General features: G+C 41.8%; 1 protein-coding gene across 1 annotated transcript; it reads right to left on the bottom strand.

Moving 5' to 3' along the window:
• Window positions 1-544: 544 nt before the first annotated feature.
• Window positions 545-4,355, bottom strand: LOC108200025 (GDP-mannose 3,5-epimerase 1). The gene is made up of 7 exons (XM_017368082.2): window positions 4,208-4,355; window positions 2,918-3,328; window positions 2,221-2,314; window positions 1,997-2,126; window positions 1,753-1,885; window positions 1,060-1,267; window positions 545-955 (listed from the first exon to the last, which is right to left on the bottom strand). The coding sequence occupies exons 2-7, from the start codon at window positions 3,325-3,327 to the stop codon at window positions 800-802; spliced, it is 1,131 nt and encodes a 376-aa protein (XP_017223571.1). The 5' UTR covers window position 3,328; window positions 4,208-4,355; the 3' UTR covers window positions 545-799.
• Window positions 4,356-21,579: the final 17,224 nt, after the last annotated feature.

Genomic DNA, 21,579 nt, shown 5'->3' with positions numbered 1-21,579 from the left:
TTTGATTAGATGTGGCATCTAACGATCAAATATTATAGTCTAATAATTGACTTCAAATTTTTTCGGTTCAGTGACCTACTTGACAAGTTAGCTCTGAGTTTAATTATGTTTTAGTTATTTATTCCAATTTTTCACAGTTCAGTGAGTTCAATTATGTGATATAATACTGCTGAGTTCAATTATATTCAAGTCATTTATCCCAACCACGACATAATGTAAACACCCTCAACAACATGCTGTATAATGTGAGAGTTGTTTTCTGTTGTCCCACTAAATTTGTGTCAACATTTGGACCTCTTGAAATAGCTCTATCTGAAGTTAAAGCACAGCAGACAAATCAAATCAACCACAATTCTATTATTCAACCACATGTAACTATGGTCTCCTTTCCTTTGCTCCACATTTCTTCATACTGTCCACCCATTTCTTGGTTTAACTAAAACTGGACATGTCAACTCGGATAAAAATGACATTCAAGGCCAGCAATATTGCGAGAAATGGACTCCAGAAAGCAAAAAGTAAATGTAAACATAGAAGGAAATCATGACAAGAAAATGATCAAATACTCATTGCTTTACTGCGTAATCATCATACAAGAACCAACTACCTCAGGCGTAAAAGAATTACGAGGAGCGGATGCTTAGATTACAATGGTAATAATAGCAGGAAAGAAGAACATCAAATTTAGAGCTTGCAATCTTAAATAAATCCATACTCAGACTTTTCACTCTAAAATATGGCAGCACCATATACATGGCACTTAAAGCGTTTTATTAAGACAACGTTTGCATTATTTACTTCATTCTTTGCCATCAGCTGCACGAAGAGAACCCAACTGGACTGGAGCCTGCGTCCCCACAACTTTTGATGACCCATAAACTGACATGTCACCACCCTTAGCTTTCTCTTTCTCAATTTGCTCCTTTATCCAGAAGTATGTGATCCTCAATCCGTCCTGTATTCATCGAGATAAAGATAAAGACGACGAGTCAGAGACATCCTAACAGGAAGGGTATGAACATAACAAAAAGGTCAGATACCACAGCTACAAGTAGATACCTTTAGCTTCATGGTAGGGGCCCAACCAAGCTTCTCCTTAATCAGAGTGTTATCCGAGTTCCGTCCACGGACACCCTCAGGGCCAGGTATGTGCTGGATAGGAAGTTTCCTATCCTCAAAGCTGAGGACGATCTCCGCCATTTCATTCATGCTTACCATCTCATCACTTCCAATATTTACTGGCTCTCGGAAATCAGACTTTGTCAACCTGTTAACATAACTTACATCTATGAAGTTGATAAAGTAGCATGACCCACATGCCAAAGCGACAAACTTAGTCGCGGAAATTATTTGTTTGGTTTGCAGCTGGTTCAAAGTTGTTTCAAGCTAGTTAAGTTTATCAATTAATACTTAAACTTAATGGTTTGAAATAAAGAAAAAACTTCAACATCACCAGAATTCTAAAGCACACAAAAACCTCCAAGAGAGTATATTAAGTACCAATATTAATAGGAGCCTTCAAGTAATTCAAATGCACAAAATTTGGCAAAAATCAATACTAACATTATCAAAATATCATTATAAAAAAAAAGTCTTACTCTTTCACAAGCAATTTAGTTAAAATCTTAATGAAATGGTTGCATTATTAATAGTACGCAATAAAACTAGATAAAACCTCTCCTTAAGTAAAAGGAAAGTCCTGACACAAGCTTTAGATATAAAAGATTACTAAATCGTAAAAGGCATATTTACCTCAGGACACCTTCAACACATTCATCTATGAAAGTGAATGATCTAGTTTGCAGACCATCACCCCACATCTCAAACTTATCAGTAGAAGTTAGTGCTTTTCTACAAAAAGCAGCAGGGGCCTTTTCTCTTCCACCTGCAAAGGTCAATCAGACAAGTGTTCAATATTTATATGATTCTACTGCCTATATATGACTAAAATTGAGTATCAAAAACCAACATCCACAATAAACAATGTCTCTCATACCTTTCCATGTTCCAAATGGTCCATAAATGTTGTGGAAGCGTCCAATTCGGCATTCAATACCGAAATCCTTGGTGTAGTGCTTGCACAATTCTTCTGTTGCTAGCTTTTCTAAGCCATATGCATCTTGAGGCTACAATGCAAGGATAATATAGTTTCTTCAGTATGCACAACAACGGTAGAATATTTATGTATACAGTTAACCTTGATGGATTAAGAAAATAAACCTCTGCAGGCCACGCATCAGACTCCTTCAAGCTCACATTAGTTTCCAATTGCTTAAACTCAGGGTAGATACAAGCGCTAGACGCATAAAACAACCTGCACAACACAATTAATATTAATGATCTACATTTATATTACACCTTCCAAGTAGGAGGCTTCAAGCTAATATTTACAAATGAGCAAATGCTTACAAGTACAGGTAAAATTCCGATCATCCAATTTTGGTTGGTCTTAAAAGGTAAAGGTTTAAGTGGCCGTATATGTCCATATTCAGAACCCACAAAAGAGGTGCTAAAGGACAAACGCCACTAGAGCACCGCATGTAAGTTGTTCATTTGAATTACAAGATTTTAATGCCAGAGAAAAAGAGATAATTAATGCTTCAAAGGATGTTTTATCTTTGCTCTAAAGCCATGCCAAGGTAGAACCTTGTCGTTCACCAGATTTGATAGATATTTTGGTAACAAAATTATACTTTCAACGAGCAAGTCAAAAGAAAGATAACCATTTAGGTAAGAATCACATATCATACAATTTGTTTTCTTATTAGAGGTCACGGAACAAAAATGTCTCTGTCGTGATATGGGGAAAACTTGCCTCAGAAGGCAGACAATTAGAAAACCACTTCTAACGGGGCATAATAATAATCTAGGAAACAACAATCATGGAAATTAAAACATCAAGTCTAAGACAACCAACCTCTTGACGCCATTGATCCTTCCTGCTTCAAGCATGTTGAAACTAATCATCGTGTTGTTGTACATTATCACTGAGTGATTAGACTGAATGAAGCCCATACCTCCCATATCAGCAGCAAGATTAAACACATGGTCAACATTCTGTGTAACTTTTAAACAGTTATCCATGACTCTAAGATCAGCAAGATGAAACTCATGACAAAACATGTCTTCTGGCATGTGCTCATTTTTCTTCCAGTCAGAAGCAATGATGTAATGTCCTTCGCTCTTCAAACGCCTCGCAATATGGGAGGCAATGAATCCACCTGCTCCAGTGATGGAAATTCTGAGATTTTCAGCAGGCCAGTAAGGTTCCCTCTCAAGGCTCTCGTAGGTGTATGCTCCGTAGAGGTTTTGCTCAGTGCTGCCCATACTGCAGATGAAATATATGTCAGGTATGAAGATATCAATGCGAATAATTGTGATAGAACAGCAGCAGAAAAGTAACTACAATAGTCAAAAGTAGTAACCTTTAGTATGTTCCAGAAAGAACATTACAAGAAACATATAAACAAAAAGGTTAAAGATGCCGACTTCAATGAAAAAATCAACTCCAAATTCAGGACGATACCGGAAAACGAAAATAGAAAAGGAGAATAGCCGACTCCTCCCTATACATTTTGTCAACCGACACATAATTGAAAATCATCTAAAAGAAGCTTTTGACAAATTCAATACCAATTTAAATCCTCTAAATCATCTACAGTGCATAACTCTCTCTCTACATTCTTAAATATGCCTTTACCCTATGGAAGTTCCAAGGAAATGAAGTCCAAGGATTTTGATTGCAAGCACTTAATTTTTTACATCCCCCCAAGCTAAAACCCTAAAGTGGAATAAACAAAAACCCTACAGCTCTTGAGATAATCATCAAGATAACTTTACAAAAACAAAAAAATGGTGACACACCACACACTGCACTAGTGGGAGAAGCAAATTCTGAAAATTAAGTAAAGAAACAAACCAAACAAAAGCTTAGGGGTTACCATGAATTAACAAAAACACAACATAAACAGATCCAATTACACACAAAGCAATGTAGAAAACAGAACATGTAAGTGTATCTTCAAACATGCAACAAATCATCAAACAAAACAAACCCAAATCAAAATTCAACCAAAACAGCTATATTAACAAACACCAAAGTGCTCAAATTTAAATTATAGAGTGTCAAACATATAAAGATTAAATTTTTATTACAGAGTTTATTAAACAGAACCCAAAAGAGCAAGTTTAAGAAGAAATTCATTACCTTGAACAACGCTGAATTCCAAGGGTTCGAGGATTTAGAGATATGGGGTTCGTGTGTGTATGTTTTGTATGGAATAATAGGCTACCACCAGATCTCTCCTGTCTGAGCCAAGACCACCGCTTGTTTATATAGGTAGAGGTACTAATCAAGTGTCCTGTAATTTACTCAATCCGTCTCTTTTTACGAGTAAATTTTAATTTTTTAGAAGCTAAATTTTGATTAAATATTATAAATTATTTATTTATTATTTTTAAAATCTTAAAATTATGTATTAGAATATACTAAATATATTTTATAATGATATAAGTTTTATTATTTCTCTCAAGTATAAGACACAGGTAAATTTTAGTCAAAATATAATTAATTTTAGTGACGTGTAAAAAAGGGAGCACTTAATAAAAAAAACAGCGTCCCTGGACTACTAGATTTGTTTATTTTTTCTACTTATTGTTCAATTATTAATAATTTCTAGATAAATATTCGGTCCTTTCCTTTCATTCCTTTTTAAAATAAGTATGATTTTTTTCATATGGGCATGAATATTAAAGATTTTTAAGAAAGAAAATGTTACTACCAAAAGATATTTCACGCAGAGAAGATATCACTAGCAAATGAAGAATTAATAATTTGTTGAGGAAAGTGAAACACGTAAAGATGTACAGTAAATGGTAATCGCATATATCATTTTGTATCGCAGAATTTATGTGGACGTGAATATCTGCACAGTTTGGGAAGCCAATCCGAAAACGGATATGTTTAAATAAATATCTTTTATTGGAAAATCTCATGCACTCAGATTTATTTTCATTTTTTTGACCTCCATCGTAGATGTTTGATTGGTCCCTGATAGGGTGTTACCCGGTTACGACCGGACCCGGGTCCTATAAAGGGGCTCCCACCCCCGATAGCCTCCAGCCCCGAGAGGCGCCCTCTACGCTCCACATAACCCGGGTACAGCAAAACCCATTACTTACCCGGGTGCATATGTACCAGCCGACACTTGCTGCACAAGACACAGACTGACACGATAAAGACAAACATAACGGTCAACTACTGGCGATAGAGACAAGCCAGGGAACATTCCAAAATACTACTCCTACGCTGACACCTGGACACGTGTAGGGGATCAAACCCCTACACGTGTAGGACCAGGATCCAGGTACGCATCCTTGAACCCTAATCCTTGGCCTATAAATAGACCAAGGATCAAGAGTTCAAGGGTAACTTCACTCTCTCTACACTCATCCTACACACACCTGCACTCAGCTTAAAACAAACACTAAAGCCACCAAGCCACCATACAACCACCATACAACACCTTCACCCACCACACATAGATAGCACTTTCTCTAATCTTTATCCTTCCGAAACCTACGCTTACTCTCACGCCGGAGGCGCTTTGGGGCAAAACCCCCCCGCCGGCGTTGTTTTGTAGGCTCCCATCCAGCAGCTACACCACGGAACCACCAGTCACGGCGGAGGAAGGACCGGGATCGGAGATTGGCGTTATCATTTGGCGCTAGAAGGAGGGGAAGGTGTCCTCTGTCCTGTGGTCACGGTGCCACTGGACTCATCTCCTTCAACAAACCCCCGAAACGGGGGTCCAAACACACCAGTAAGCTTTCATAAAACACCCAGCTCCTTGAAACCTTCAGCCATGGCTTTTCTTGATATGTGCATGGTAGAAAACCTCACCTGACCAAAACCCTAAATTTGTCTGTAGTAGAGCATGATAGCAAACCCTGCCTGAGCAAAACCCTAATCTTGTCTGTAGCACATAAAATCTTTTGTCTCACACCTGCACACATTTTGTCACTTAACTATTTGTGGTATCTCTGAAAATAGTAAGTTGACTACTTGTGCACACTATTTCTGTCATCCTGTCACTATCTATACTATTTGTGCGCACTACCACCAAAACAGCAACCATATACCCTGTGTGAGTTCTTGAAACCATGACAAAAAGGACGCGCTCCCACCTGGGTCTTCCCCAGAACCCGGATAACCCTCAGACAGACCAGGACAACCCGAACCAGGATCATGCCTCAGGACCCCTTTTCACCCATGTGAACCCGGAGGAGAACCAAACCATCAACCCCAATGATGCCCGGGTCACGATCGAAGCAAACCAGTACAAGTACACCGATGTCCCGGTCACCACCCTCCACCTATCCCAACTCACCAATGTAGAGCTGGCTGAAGCCATCCGGCAGTACCATGATCGCCGGGAAAGCAACCGCAGACTTGAGGACATCGGCGAATCCGAGGACTCCGGGAACAGCCGTCAATCCCGGGGTTCCGTCTTTGACCGGATCGGAGACAAAGCAAAGAAAAAGAAACAAAAGGAAAGTGAGGAAACCCGGCTGAAAATCTTGGCTGAAAGGAAAGAACAGATCCGGAAAGAGGAAGAAGAAAAACTTGAGCAAAAAATCGCCCTCCGGATCCAACTCGAGGAGGAAAAGTTGACGAAAGGATCCCGGTCTAAGCGCTACCGGAAGGAAGCAACACCCGAACTCATCTCTGATGACGAGGATGAGAGACCGGGGCAAACCAACCTCAGAGACATGATCAATGAGCTCAACCGGAAAATCGGAAATGATTCCGGGCTTGAAATTGGGGGAACCCTGACTCCCTTCAGCCACTCCTTGGAATCCAAACCCCGACAAAAGGGTATGAAGCACTACAACTTTGAATCTTTCAATGGACTGGGAGACCCGGAAGAACATCTACACTATTTTGAACAGATAGCCCTGATCTACTACTACAATGACCTGACCAAATGCCGCTTCTTCGCATCCACATTCAAGGGAGGGGCCCAAAGATGGTTCAGCCGGATCCCCTCCCGGAGCATCGGGTCCTGGAAAGACTTCAGGGAAGCCTTCCTCAGAAGGTTCCGAGCAAACAAGACACATGAACTCCATATGTGTCACCTGGAAACGGTTCGTCAGTATGACAATGAGGCACTCTCAGATTACATGAAACGTTTCCAGGAAGCAATCAACAAAATCTCCAACCTGGACGAGCGTGAGGCTCTGAGCATATTCCGAAGGAACCTGGACCCGGAACAAAATGAGAGATATGTGGTCGAGTTGATCAACAAGGAGCCCCAGAGCCTGGCAGCTGCCTATGCCATGGCCGCAAAATTCATCAAGGAAACCGATGTGCTCCAAGCAATGAGGATGACCCGACAGGGCAGTTCAAAAGGAAAACAAATCGAAGATAGACCCAGGAAAGAATATCACCAGGATAAGAAATTCAAACCAGACAGACAAACAAACTTCATCCAGCAATCAGGTTCTAAGAGAACCAGCCAACAGGGATCCGGGTCCAGGAGTGACCCCGGTCCAAACAGAGCAACCAGGGAACCAAAACCAGAGCCCGAATGGACCCCTCTAAACAGATCCCGAGAGGATATACTCAAAGAAATCAGAGATAAACCCTTCTACTACCCACCAAAACCTATGCAGACTCCTCCAGAAAGCAGACCCACCAACAGACATTGCGACTATCATGGCACTCATGGTCACAAAACCGAAAACTGCATATCCCTCAAGTACTTCATTGAAGAGCAGATCAGCAAAGGAAACATGGGGCAATATATAGCCCGGAACACGGCTGACAAAACGGGAGGATCCGGGAAACAGAAAAACATTGTCAACGTAGTACTGGGCGGATCCTGTTCCCCTCCTCCCAGCCCGGACTCCTGTCAAGAAGTCATGTCCATCCAAACCTTCCCCGAACAAGTCATTTCCTTCAGCCGTAAGGACTTCGAGGGTGTCACCCGGGGTCACAATCAGGCCCTGGTGGTAACCTTAGACATAGCCGAGAATGAGGTCAGACGGATCCTAGTCGACAACGGCTCCTCAGCAAACATCTTGTTCAAACATACCATGGACCGAATGCAACTAGGGAACATCCGGATGAACGACTACAGGGAGGACCCTTTATACGGATTCGGGAACAGCATTGTCCCGGTCCTAGGAACTCTTTACCTCCCGGTTCGTTTTGGAACAGCCCCAACCCAGGTCGTCCATATGATCAAATTCTATGTCACAGACACACCCTCCTCTTACAATGTGATCATTGGTCGCCCGGGTCTAAACAAAATCGAAGCCATCACTTCTGTCACGCACCTGAAGTTCAAATTCCCAACTCCGTTCGGGGTAGGCGAAGTCAAGGGAGATTCGGAAACAGCCGGGGTATGTTACAGCCAAGCCTTGGTTATGGCGGAAACCCATATGGACAACAAAAGAAAGGCTACCGTCCTCCAAAAACAGAGAAGTAACAAGAAGCATCGACCATACCCGAGAACAAACCCTAAGGGTGAAGTCCAGGTCATCGACCTAGACCCGGGCTGTCATAGCCCGGGAGCAATCAATCCTGGTCCTGGACAAAGCAACCAGAAAGCAACCATGAGCTCAGCTCAAGATTTTGTGGAAAAGAACACTGACGCCCGGATCCAGCAAATGATCTCGGCACAAGAATTAACCAAGGTCGAAGCTGCGGTCGAGACCGAGTATGTCCTAATCGAGAAAGACAACCCGACAAGGAAAGTCAAGATTGGAAAAGGCCTGGATACCGTTTTCAAAGAAGAACTCATCCAATTACTTCGGAGTTACGCAGATGTCTTTGCCTGGAGCCCGGATGACATGCCCGGGTTGGATGAGTCACTAGCAATGCACAGCCTGGATGTGGACCCCAAGAAGAAACCAGTCAAACAAAAACGAAGAAATTTCGCACCAGAAAGGCAGAAGGCAATAGATGAGGAAGTTGGCAAATTGATGAAGGCAGATATCATCTGCGAGATCAAATACCCGGAGTGGCTAGCTAATGTAGTCATGGTAAAGAAAGCAAACGGAAAGTGGAGGATGTGTGTTGACTACACGGATCTGAATGCAGCATGCCCGAAGGACCCTTATCCTCTACCAAGCATAGACCAGCTTATTGATGCCACATCAGGACACCTGATGTTAAGCTTTATGGACGCCTTCTCCGGGTACAACCAGGTTAAGATGAACCCAGCAGACATAGCCAAAACAGCCTTCATAACCCACCGGGCAGTGTATGCCTACAAACTGATGCCTTTCGGGTTAAGGAACGCTGGATCCACATATCAGAAAGCCATGAACGAAATTTTCAAGGATCAACTTGGAAGGAATTTGGAATGCTACGTCGACGACATCATCTCCAAATCCACTTCGGTCCTGGGTCACATTCCTGATCTCAAAGAATGTTTTGAGAACATGAGAAGGACTAAGCTAAAGCTCAACCCGGACAAGTGCACCTTTGGAGTAGAGGCTGGGAAGTTTTTGGGTTTTATGGTAAGCAACCGGGGTATCGAGGCCAACCCGGAGAAGATCAAAGCTGTACAAGAGATGCAACCACCGCGGACTCAGAGGGAGGTCCAAAAGCTAGCAGGGTCCTTAGCGGCGCTCCGAAGGTTTGTCTCCAAACTCGCTGAAAGATGCCTACCGTTCTTTGAGTTGTTAAAAGGGGCAAAAAATCAGAAATTGGTAGAATGGAGCCCGGATTGCCAAAGAGCCCTTGATGAAATCAAAGCATACCTGTCCAAACCCCCAATCCTGACAAAAGCTTTACCCGGAGAACCCCTCTACCTATACCTGTCAGCCGGTCCCTTCGCCGTCGGGGCAGCCTTGATCCGGGAAGAAGCCGGACAACAGAAGCCTGTCTACTATGTCAGCCAAGTCCTCAAAGATGCGGAGACCAGATACCCCAACTTAGAAAAATTTGCATTTGCACTGATCACCGCGTCCAGGAAACTCAGACACTACTTTCAAGGAAGAGAGATCAGGATTGTCACGGACCAACCGTTAAGGAAAATTATCCACAAACCAGACATATCCGGGAGACTGGTAAACTGGGCAATCGAGCTTAGCCAGTTCAGCCTAACGTTTCTACCCCGGACAGCAGTCAAAGCCCAGGTCCTGGCAGACTTCGTAGTGGAATGCAACTTCCCAGAAAACCAAACAACTCCCATGGAGACCGAACCTGAAGCCCCGGTAGAGTCTAACCCGGGGTCTTGGATACTCCATGTCGACGGTTCTTCAACGACCGAAAGGTCAGGAGCCGGGCTAATCCTGAAGAGCCCGGATGGGTTCACTATCAAAACAGCAATCTCTTTCAACTTCGCAGCAACCAACAACCAAGCAGAATACGAAGCCCTTCTAGCAGGGTTAAAGTTAGTCCGAACCCTGTCTATCCGAAATCTCACCATCTACAGTGATTCCCAGATCGTGGTCAGGCAGACCAATGGAGAATACCTAGCCAAAGACCCGATCCTGACCAAGTACCAAGCCTTGGTGAAAAGCTACCTTACTCTGATCCCCGGATGCAAGATCTTGCAAATCAACAGGGAAGAAAATGCTGAAGCAGACAACCTCTCCAGGCTGGTCCAAAATTCAGCGGACCTAGATAGCTCAGTCTATTTCGAGGAATTGCACAAGCCAACAATAGAACATGAGGAAGTTTTCGAGATCAGCAACGACCCTACCTGGATGACTCCCCTGATCAACTACATAGAGAAGGGAGAGTTACCCGAAGACAAGGGGAAAGCGCAACGGCTGAAGGCTAAGGCGGCCAAATTTTTTGTCGAAGAAGGAACACTCTTTCGCCGGACCTACTCATCCCCAATCCTGAAATGCATAGGTCCGGAGGAGGCCGAATATTGTCTGAGAGAAGTTCACGAAGGGATCTGTGGAGATCACATGTCAGCAAAAGGCCTGGCATACAAAATCATCCGGCAAGGCTACTACTGGCCAACAATTCATCAAGACTCCGTCGAGTTTGTTAAGAAGTGCAAAAATTGCCAACTATTCAGCAACGTGCCCCGGGTAAGCCCTGTCCTACCCTCCTCGGTCCTATCCCCGATTCCCTTTGCTGTATGGGGGATAGACATCATGGGACCCTTTCCCCGGGCTAAGGGAGACCTCAGATACCTTCTTGTCTCCATTGATTATATGACCAAGTGGGTTGAGGCCAAGGCGATGCGGACGATCAATCAGCAAGATGTCATCCGGTTTATGGACAACATCCTGATGAGATTCGGGCTACCAAGAGTCCTGGTCTCAGATAATGGGCCCCAGTTCATAGGGTCAGATTTTGAAAGCTACCTGGCTGAAAGAGGCATCAAGCACAAGAAGTCTTCAGTCGCCTATCCCCAAGGAAATGGCCAGGTAGAAGTCACCAACCGTATCCTACTGAGAGGAATTGAGAAAAGGCTGGAGGAAAGCAAAAGCAAGTGGCCAGAAGAACTACCTCATGTCCTCTGGTCATACCGAACCAGTCCTCGGACAAGCACCGGAGAAACTCCCTTCAAGTTGGCCTATGGAACGGAGGCAATGCTCCCAATCGAAGTCGGGTCACCTTCCCACAGAGCGATCAACTTTGATGAAATTGCGAATGAAGAAGGACTCCGGGTCAACTTGGACCTGGTAGATGAAGTTCGAGATCAGGCAATCGCTAAAATGGAAAAATACAAGGAAAAGACCCGGGATCACTTCAGCAAAAAATCCCGGGTTAGGAATTTTCAAACAGGAGACCTGGTCCTACGAGACACCGAAGCCTCTGATCCAACCAACACGGGCAAGCTGATGCCTAAGTGGGAAGGCCCTTACAAGGTCAAAGAAGTCCTAAGGCCGGGTACCTACAAACTAGAACACATGGACGGGTCAGAGGTATCCAACACCTGGCACGGACTCAGGTTAAGGAAATTCTACCAGTAGAATGAAAAAGAAGGACAAGGATCCTAGAAGACAGCTACAAATCCCTAAAAGCAATCATGTACTTTTGATCGTTCTCAAAGCTGTGTAATAGTTTTAATATCAATGAAGTCTTTTGCTGCCAATGAATCTATGTTATTATTTACTTAGAAAATTTCTAAGGCAACCAAACAATATCAACAACCAACCCGGGAAGGATCTACCCGGGTTCATCCATGCAATCATCGAACTTGGAAAATTTCTAAGTATAAAAGCTAAAGAAAACAACCAACCCGGGAAGGATCTACCCGGGTTCATCCATGCAATCATCGAACTTGGAAAATTTCTAAGTATAAAAGCTAAAGAAAACAACCAACCCGGGAAGGATCTACCTGGGTCCATCCATGCAATCATCTAACTTGGAAAATTTCTAAGTATAAAAGCAAACAAAAGCACCCGGGTATAACATGCCCGGGTCCATCTGTTCATTTACTTAGAAAAACTCCTAAGTACAAGCATAATAAAGCAATCAACCCGGGTAAGAATTGCCCGGATCCATCCATTTTATTTACTTACAAACATGTTTAAGCAGTCAACCCGGGAAAGATCTACCCGGGTCCATCCATTTTATTTACTTAGAAAAACTCCTAAGTACAAGCATAATAAAGCAATCAACCCGGGTAAGAATTGCCCGGATCCATCCATTTTATTTACTTACAAACATGTTTAAGCAGTCAACCCGGGAAAGATCTACCCGGGTCCATCCATTTTATTTACTTAGAAAAATTTTTAAGTACAAATATGTTTAAGCAGTCAACCCGGGTAGAACTTACCCCGGCCCATCTATTTCATTTACTTAGAAAATTTCTAAGTACAAGCATCTATAAAGCAACCAACCCGGGTAGAGCTTGCCCGGGTCCATCTACTCCATTTACTTAGAAAAATTTCTAAGTACAAAGCTACGAAAACAATCAATTCGGACGAGAAATATATAAAAGCATTCACAAGCAAACACGATAAACAAATATTTGGTCAAAATAAGCGAAACCAGCATCCATAGTCCCGGGTCCACACAGACCCGGTCAACCAACCAATCCGGAGATACAAGCATGTTGAAGACTTACAAAACATTGTTTTCAAAAACAAAAGCAAAAATAAATCTAAGCAGGAGGAGGGACTTGGACGGAAGGATCATCGGCAAGAAGATCTTGGACAGGAATCTCTTCATCCACAGGTTCAGACTCATCAGAGGAATCCGAGTCCACTTCCTGACCCGGGGCGACATATGGTTCGGGCTCCGGCCCACCTGCAGCGATTTGGTCCTTTGCAGCGATATAGAGGTCGATGAAGCTCTGAGCATTGGCACCCGGGTCCGTCTTGAGATGCTTTTCGGCCACGGTCCAGCAGCGCATAACTTCAGCGGCTGCGGCCTTCGACAAAGCATCCCCATACTCCGGGGACTTCTTGAAATCAGAGATGACATCCGCAGGAGCCTTCCGGGTCTCCAACTGCTTCTTCAACTCAGCTACCTGCCCTTCCAGCCCGGCAACCTTCTCCTCGGCCTCATCCGCCCGGGTCTCAGCATCCCTAGCCCTCTGACCGAGTTCAGCCTCTTTACGGGCTTCAGCTTCTTTGATTCGGGTCGCCACACTTGACTCCAAGACCTCCCTGGCCGACCTCTCCATATCCCGACTCTTCTCCAGCTTTGCGACCCGGGCCAATGTGGACGAGGAAAAATCCCTCTCCTTCTTCAACTGATTCAGAGCGTGGGTGTTGAACCCGGCCAAGCGACCACCAAGCTGAAAAAACAAAATCCAAACAAGATCAACAAGTCGAACAACATAAAGAAAAAGCAGGGAGCACAAAAGGAAACAGAAAGAAGGAAAGTTACCTCGGCCCAAAGACTCCCAAGCCCCTTAAAATTCTCCACAAGACCTTCCTCTTCCATTGCCTCCCAATCCTGGTCGGATGGAAGCTCAGACATTAATCCGATGACTTTCTTCAAAGAATACCGGCCAAACTCCGGTTTACCCACCCCAGTAACAACCCGGGTCCCCTCTTCACCTTCCACGTCCAGATCAAGGACTTCAACAGGCGACTTTCCCGGGTCCACACTCTCGGCCTCAGCAGCCGGCTTAACAGAAGAACTCGCCCTCATCCTCTTCAGCTTTGGCTGGAGATCCGGGCTCTTCTCCCCCAACACATCAGTAGGCTCCGGGTCCTCATCCCGAAGCACAAGGTCCGGATTGGCAACGGACGTGCCCGTCCCCTCAGTCTCTTGCCGAGAAGACCCGGACTCAGCTTTCTTCTTCTTTTTCCCAGACTTCTTGGGAGCCGGCTTGGGAAGAACATGAGCTGCCCCCAGATTCTTCAAGTGGGCGGCGAAAGAATCGCTAGCCATCTCTGTCCACAAACCCGGATCAAAATACGGCAAACCTGCAATCAGGAAAGGTATACCCGGATCAGAAACAACATAACATATAGCCAAGACAAAAAATTAGAACAACAACAGGTAAACACAGATGCGGACGAGGAAAAATTTCTAAGTACAAATAATAGAGACAACCCGGGTCAACAACACTACTTACAGCCATATCCATGCAACTTATCGTGTTGCATAAATGAATCCCGGGTCAGTTGGGACCCGAGGCAACCACAAAACTCGCGAAGCTGTTCCCGGAACGCGCCCGCGGCACCCAGAGCCCCAAAATCTGTCTTCACTTGTTTCTCATCAGAAACAATATACGGCATAAAAGCCAGATCTAGACCCTTTAACATGAGAACCTCCCCATTCCAACCCTTCAGGGAACTCTGATGGATGACCGGGCTGACGAACCCGGCTCCCAAACCCAGCTCCTTGGAGCGAAAACGCAACTCGTAAAGGGGCTTCACCCCGGACTTCTTGAACTGAAACAGAATATGGAAGAGCTTGAAGGTCGGGTAGTAATTCTTCTTATTACAGGCCGCCAAGAACCAGGTCATCCACTTGATGGCATTAGGAGTCAGCTGCATCGGGGAACACTTGAACTCATACTTGCACAGGTGCTTAAAAAAGATGTGCCACCTCGGGTTCCACCCGGATCTGAGATGCTCCATCCAAACAGGAACAAAACCATCAGCCGGGCGATGGTATATCCTCTCCTCGGGCTCAGGCCATCTCCACTCCACGTCAGGAGGAATCTGGAAAGCTGCCCGGATCATCTTATCCGCGACATCCGCGGGCATCTCTTTTATATGGTCTCTAAGGGGAAAAGGAGCCCGGGCGACAGATGACAACCTGAACCGGTAATCAAAATCCCCTTCGTCGTAAGGAGCCAACGGACCATCCGGGTGTTTAGATCGATAGAACCCGGCCATATTGGTGTAAAAACCCTTCTCCTCGACGAGAGGGGCCTTGATAATAAAGAAGGATTTTGAGTCACACCACATGCCTTCCGGAGACATGATCACCTGCCGCCCAACGGCCTCCTTAACTTTTTGAAACTCAGAAATCACTCCAGAAGACGAAGCCTCCTTTTCCGACATTTTAACCCGGGCTCGCGCGGCAAGGGTCTGAACTTCGTCGGATTCAGTATCGCTAGAGAACTCCCCGGGGACGGCCGAGTAAGCAACAATCTCTTGTCTTGGCCTTTTAGAAAGGCGGACCCGGGCACGATGAGCAAGGGCGTGAAACCCGTCCGATTCACTATCGCTGGAAGACTCTTCAAAAACCACCGAAGGGATCCGGACCATAGACCTAAATAAAGAAGCAATCCGGGTCAATTTTAAAGGAAGAAAATTCACACAAGTTGTTGCAAGTTTTATTTAGGTCCGGATCCCAGCCTAATTCTATGTGGAAAACATACCAAAGGGGAAGCAAAAAACAAAGTACAACATGAAAGAGCTACCCGGGTCCGACACATACTACAACAATACACAAACCCTCACAAAGAATAAAGACTACCACAACACTACTAAAGCTACCCGGATACACCAGGAAAACACACAAAAATCCTAAGTATGCCTACCCGGCCCTCTTTTTCTTTCCAAATCCATGTATGGCTCCTATGTGTGTACCCGGGTCCTATATGCCTACTACGGCACAACCAAACTCCGACAAATCCTCCCAAGTACCAAACAAAGCGGTCGAACATCTACCCGGACATAACACACGTACCCGGATCAGAAATTCTACCCTCAACCATCATATACACGATCCCCAAAACACCCAAAACGACCACCTCCTAAAACTACCCAACCCGGGCATACTTGTCATACCCGGGTTCAGTTCAAACCTCCAGAAACCCAACAGGCACGAACAGTTTCTATACCAATTTCAAAACGCAATCAAGAATCAAAGCCCAAAACCCCCAGCCAATATACACATATCTATACAGACGCAACCAAGAACATTCAAACAAAAAACCAAAAACCAAACCTTTGAAACCGAAACCCAGAATTCCAAACCCCAAACCCAAACTTTCCAAACCCAAAACACGCAAAACTACCCCAAATCAACACACAAATCCGTCTATACAACTCTAGAGAATGTAAATCAAAACACAGTAGCAACCAAGGACAAACATTTCGAAGAAAAAGCCACACATTCCGAAATAACAGTAGTACAATGGAAAGAAAAAAAGAAAAAACGAAGAAAAGGACGAGAAACCTACCGGAATTAGAGACAAGAACGAAGAAACGGAGCAAGCAGCGGCACTCGAAATCCGGCGAACTCCCAACAGCAGAACTCGAAGCGGTTTTGGAAGAAAAAGCGGAGAAAGCAAACTGAAACCGAAATAAAAATGAAGAAGTAAGAGGGGGGGTTTATATATATACACACCTCACATCATTGGCCACGTGGCCGCACCCTATTGGACAATCCATAATTATTACAGCTGTAATAATTCGGCACCTTAAAAGACGTGTAACGGTTCAACTTCCGAGACACGAAACACTTCGTCTTCCGCACATCTCAAACGTTTCACTGACCCACGACCCGGACACAGCTAGCAACCCGGATCCACCAACACAGTATTATGCAACCCAGCAAGGTCAGTCTAACCCGGATCCCCACAAAGACGAATGACACAAGGCCACGTTCCCACCGGGTCCCTTCAGAACTGAGACGGCTGACCAACAGAGACAAACAAAACAACGAAAACACAAAATCACCTACCCGGGCAGGGGGGCAAGCGCAAACTTTTACCCTTACAAAGGTCTACCCGGGCAGAAAGCAAACACGAACTTCTGCGACTACTCGGATCCACTCAGCCGGGGAAGCAAAAACAAAAACAAAAACTGCACTTTACTCCCTCACATAGATAATCTATATAAGGGAGTGGGGGGCAAATGATAGGGTGTTACCCGGTTACGACCGGACCCGGGTCCTATAAAGGGGCTCCCACCCCCGATAGCCTCCAGCCCCGAGAGGCGCCCTCTACGCTCCACATAACCCGGGTACAGCAAAACCCATTACTTACCCGGGTGCATATGTACCAGCCGACACTTGCTGCACAAGACACAGACTGACACGATAAAGACAAACATAACGGTCAACTACTGGCGATAGAGACAAGCCAGGGAACATTCCAAAATACTACTCCTACGCTGACACCTGGACACGTGTAGGGGATCAAACCCCTACACGTGTAGGACCAGGATCCAGGTACGCATCCTTGAACCCTAATCCTTGGCCTATAAATAGACCAAGGATCAAGAGTTCAAGGGTAACTTCACTCTCTCTACACTCATCCTACACACACCTGCACTCAGCTTAAAACAAACACTAAAGCCACCAAGCCACCATACAACCACCATACAACACCTTCACCCACCACACATAGATAGCACTTTCTCTAATCTTTATCCTTCCGAAACCTACGCTTACTCTCACGCCGGAGGCGCTTTGGGGCAAAACCCCCCCGCCGGCGTTGTTTTGTAGGCTCCCATCCAGCAGCTACACCACGGAACCACCAGTCACGGCGGAGGAAGGACCGGGATCGGAGATTGGCGTTATCAGTCCCATATTAATAATGGAAGCTTCTCTAAATATATAATTTGTGTAATTAAAACTAATTATTTATTAAAAATAGTGTTTGGAGAGTACCCGTAACTTTTGTTTTTATCCTTTTTCAAGTTAGGCGATAGGATTTTTATTGGTTTTTCTCTGGTGGAATTCTACCACCCTTATTTTCTTTCATTTTCCGATTTTCGTTGAATTTCCCCCAACAAAATCCATTTTTGGGTGTTTATCTGTCTCTTTTTTTTGGATGTTTGTTTTGTCTCTGTGTTTTGGAATATTTTATTATGTTTTCATTCAATTGTATTTGGGGTTTGTTCGATATTGAATCTATTAAAATAATTTTATTAATATTTTCGGATATCTGAAAAGTATGCGTCAAATTTGAGACGGTTATAATTATGACAAGAGCTCATTTTTCACAACCAAAAAATTGTTCATGAGAGTTTACATTTTTGATATGTTTATAACTGATATTCAACATGTAAATAGTTGTCTGCCGCTCATCCAATCTCAATTTATGTGGTTGGCAGGGTTTTGAAATACCGGTCTAATAATAATTTTTATGTGATAATGTCAATTGTGAAATTATTACTTTCAGAAATATTGATGCAGTTTGGGTCGCTTGAAATATCTTTGATCTCATTTTAAGTTTTACAAAATTTTAAATTATATGTGTTAGACAATAAGAAAACAAATAAGCTAATTATTTTTAGTATGTTATTTGTTTTCCAACATGATCGTACCAATTGAGGGTTTGTGCGGTTGTATTATGTTATGGTTAATCAAAGCGCTTTTCTTTTCTGACCAAAAAATAAATTAGTTATTTTTTTTATCGTGTCTTTCAGGAAAAAAATGAGATAAGATTCGGGGTACTCAAAAAATATTTCTCCCATCATTTTCACAAGTTCTTTTGAAAATTATAACTCAATATATTTTTCATTTCATTTGACAAAGCAATTTTTTGAGCATCTTTTCAAAAAATATCCTTGAAACATAATTTTTGATGTTTGAGTAAAATACATATACACACACAAGTTAATTTAATTCACTCCGATGATTAGAATAGACATGATAACAAAAATCCTGACTAACTTTTTTATAAAATACATACTTTTTTCAAAAAGAACATGTAAAAGTGGACAATAGAAATATACAATTTTCTTGAATAAGATTTGTAACTCACATCCTTCTTAAGAAGATAATTATCCCTATCGATCAAAACTAAAATTTATTAATACTAAACAATAAAAAATTATTCTAAGGTTTATATCATAAAACATATATATAGTCTACTTTATAATGTAGATTTCAAATTTTCAAAATTATACAGATATAATTTAGAATTTCAGGCGCTGAATATACCTCGCCAACCAAGTCCTTTGCGTTATTTTAAACAAACAAATGAAAGTTACCAAACTTTATAACATTTTTACTAAAAAGAGAAAAGAAAATGGATAAACAAAAAAGGAAAACGAAAAACATAATCACAATTCACAAATGATTTCAATAGAAATGCAAATGCTCATATTCTCTACGTTATTGTTTAACACGTATTTTAAGACTCGAATGAAGTGTAGTTCTACAATATCTTTATATTTTATATACAGAAGCCTCAAAAACGTAAATAAATTGTAGGGACCAGAAAATATTATAGAAAGGCGTATAAAATATCTCCGGAATCCGCATATTCCAAAAGGAAAAAGAGAATATACAGCCCCCACAAAGTTGAGCTTTTTGCTAGTAAGTTGCTATACAATAATTCTCCAAAATATGGGCTGCTAATTTGTTGGGCGGATTCAATAGCATGGAGCATGCCAACATCGACAATAATATACTTGGCAAAGAGAAGAAGATAGTAAGTGATAGGCGGTGGCAAAGAACCGGTCGTGTATTCTCTTTTCTTTAGGGTGTTTGAAGTTTGAACCCCCGTGGGCTATTTTACACCGATAAATTAGTATATGGATAAATGACCGGGACATGCAGCGATTTGTTGGATTATTCGGTGTAAAGCATAAAAGCCCGTGCGAGGCACGGGTCTCTAGTTTTTGTTGTATTTTAAATAATATTCATGTGTCATTATTTTGTTCTCGTACGGGCCTTGAACTTGTATTGTGTTTTAAATAATATTCGTGTGTCATCATATTGTTTCGAGTGTAACTATTACGTTTTATTTTTTTGACAAAATATGTTAATATGAAAAATGTAATATTTGCAACCTAATAGCATTAAAAGTAATAGTAAGTATATTTTAAAAAATTATTATGGATCAAAAACTACATTTGAACTTATACTTCTATATTCAAATTCGTTAGGATATAGAGACCAATCGTATTATCTATGTTCAAAATTATATTTAAAATTAATACTGAAACTTTTAGATTTTAAATATATTATACCTCATAAAAAGTATCTGTAATTTATTGTTGAAATTATTAAATTATTTCAACTAATATACCATGATTTTGATAAAAACTTGTTCTTGATATCCTAAATCATGTTTAATTGAAGATGTGTGGTCCGCGTTGCCTTACATTTATTTCTTCTTTTTTGAGCGGACGCTTGCATAATTGTTAAAGTGATACATGATGGATCAGATCATCAACACATTCTTTTTAGCATATGTTGCACACATTTTGTATAAATAGAAATTGGAACATATGTGTTGTATGTAAAAAGACACATACCTTGTTTTATTATAAAAGCATCAATTGAAATACTAACCGTATAATTGCACCCCAAAAATTTCTGACACCTTTGACGTGTCTTATCTTTTTATTTTTCATATCAATTATATAGTACTTCAACGTATTATGTTTTTATTGTTAATTTAAAAATATTAGATGATTATGACTTTGATACAGTATGTTATAACATTATCTCGTTATAAAATTTTAATTTTTTATAATTAGTTTTTTGAGCTTGTCGATTAAGACTTTCAATGATTTTTCATGTAATTGTTATAACCCAGATCCCAAATAAATGATTTTCTGGAATTTGAAATAGCAAAAAGAGAGTAGATATGAGTTAGGCATCATGAAGTTCATAAAACCATGAAATATTTAGTTCAATTAGTTGTGTAGTTACTTTTTCAGCTTTGTGCAAACTCACATTTTTAAGTATTTTAATACTCGTATTTATTAGGTGTGATGAATGTAGCATATCATGCTCAATTGTTAAAGATCAAGTCATATATTCGATATTTTGAATTATGAAAAAACTATTCTTGTTCTAATCCCGCTTAATCAGATATTAGTTTCCACCATATCGCGTCAGATTATCCAGTTCAGAATTTATTATATTTGATTAGTTTAATTTGTAAATGATTAATTTAATTGTAGTTTGAATCATTTTATTTAACTGGTATGTTATATATTTAATGATGGCAAATTAAAAATTATAGTTTTAAGAGTTTAATATATACAACTTATTTCTCTATGTTATTTTATTTAACCAAGTAAAATTTATAATTCAAATCTTTTTAGTAGTTCTCGTAAACGTGTTTTATTATTATATTGTTGACTTTTGATTAACAATATAGAATCTCCTTAAATTCACCTTCATACCACAAGTTATAGTATTTCAAATACATATTTTATCAAAATTACAGCATTTAGATATATTTTCTGACACCAAATCTGATGTATTGTCACTAT

Source organism: Daucus carota, chromosome 8, assembly GCF_001625215.2.
Source record: "Daucus carota subsp. sativus chromosome 8, DH1 v3.0, whole genome shotgun sequence".
Classification (NCBI taxonomy): domain Eukaryota; kingdom Viridiplantae; phylum Streptophyta; class Magnoliopsida; order Apiales; family Apiaceae; genus Daucus; species Daucus carota.
The sequence above is the reverse complement of the archived record's forward strand: the minus strand, read 5'-3'. Positions and strand labels throughout refer to the sequence as shown.

What these genes read in the sequence shown, in the direction of transcription:
- LOC108200025 (XM_017368082.2), bottom strand. Translation starts at nt 3,327, where the DNA reads ATGGGCAGCACTGAGCAAAACCTCTACGGAGCATACACCTACGAGAGC. An exon ending in TGTGTTGAAGGTGTCCTGAG is followed by an intron (nt 1,268 to 1,752) that starts GTAAATATGCCT and finishes TTATGTTAACAG; the next exon opens with GTTGACAAAGTCTGATTTCC. An exon ending in CCCCTACCATGAAGCTAAAG is followed by an intron (nt 956 to 1,059) that starts GTATCTACTTGT and finishes CGATGAATACAG; the next exon opens with GACGGATTGAGGATCACATA.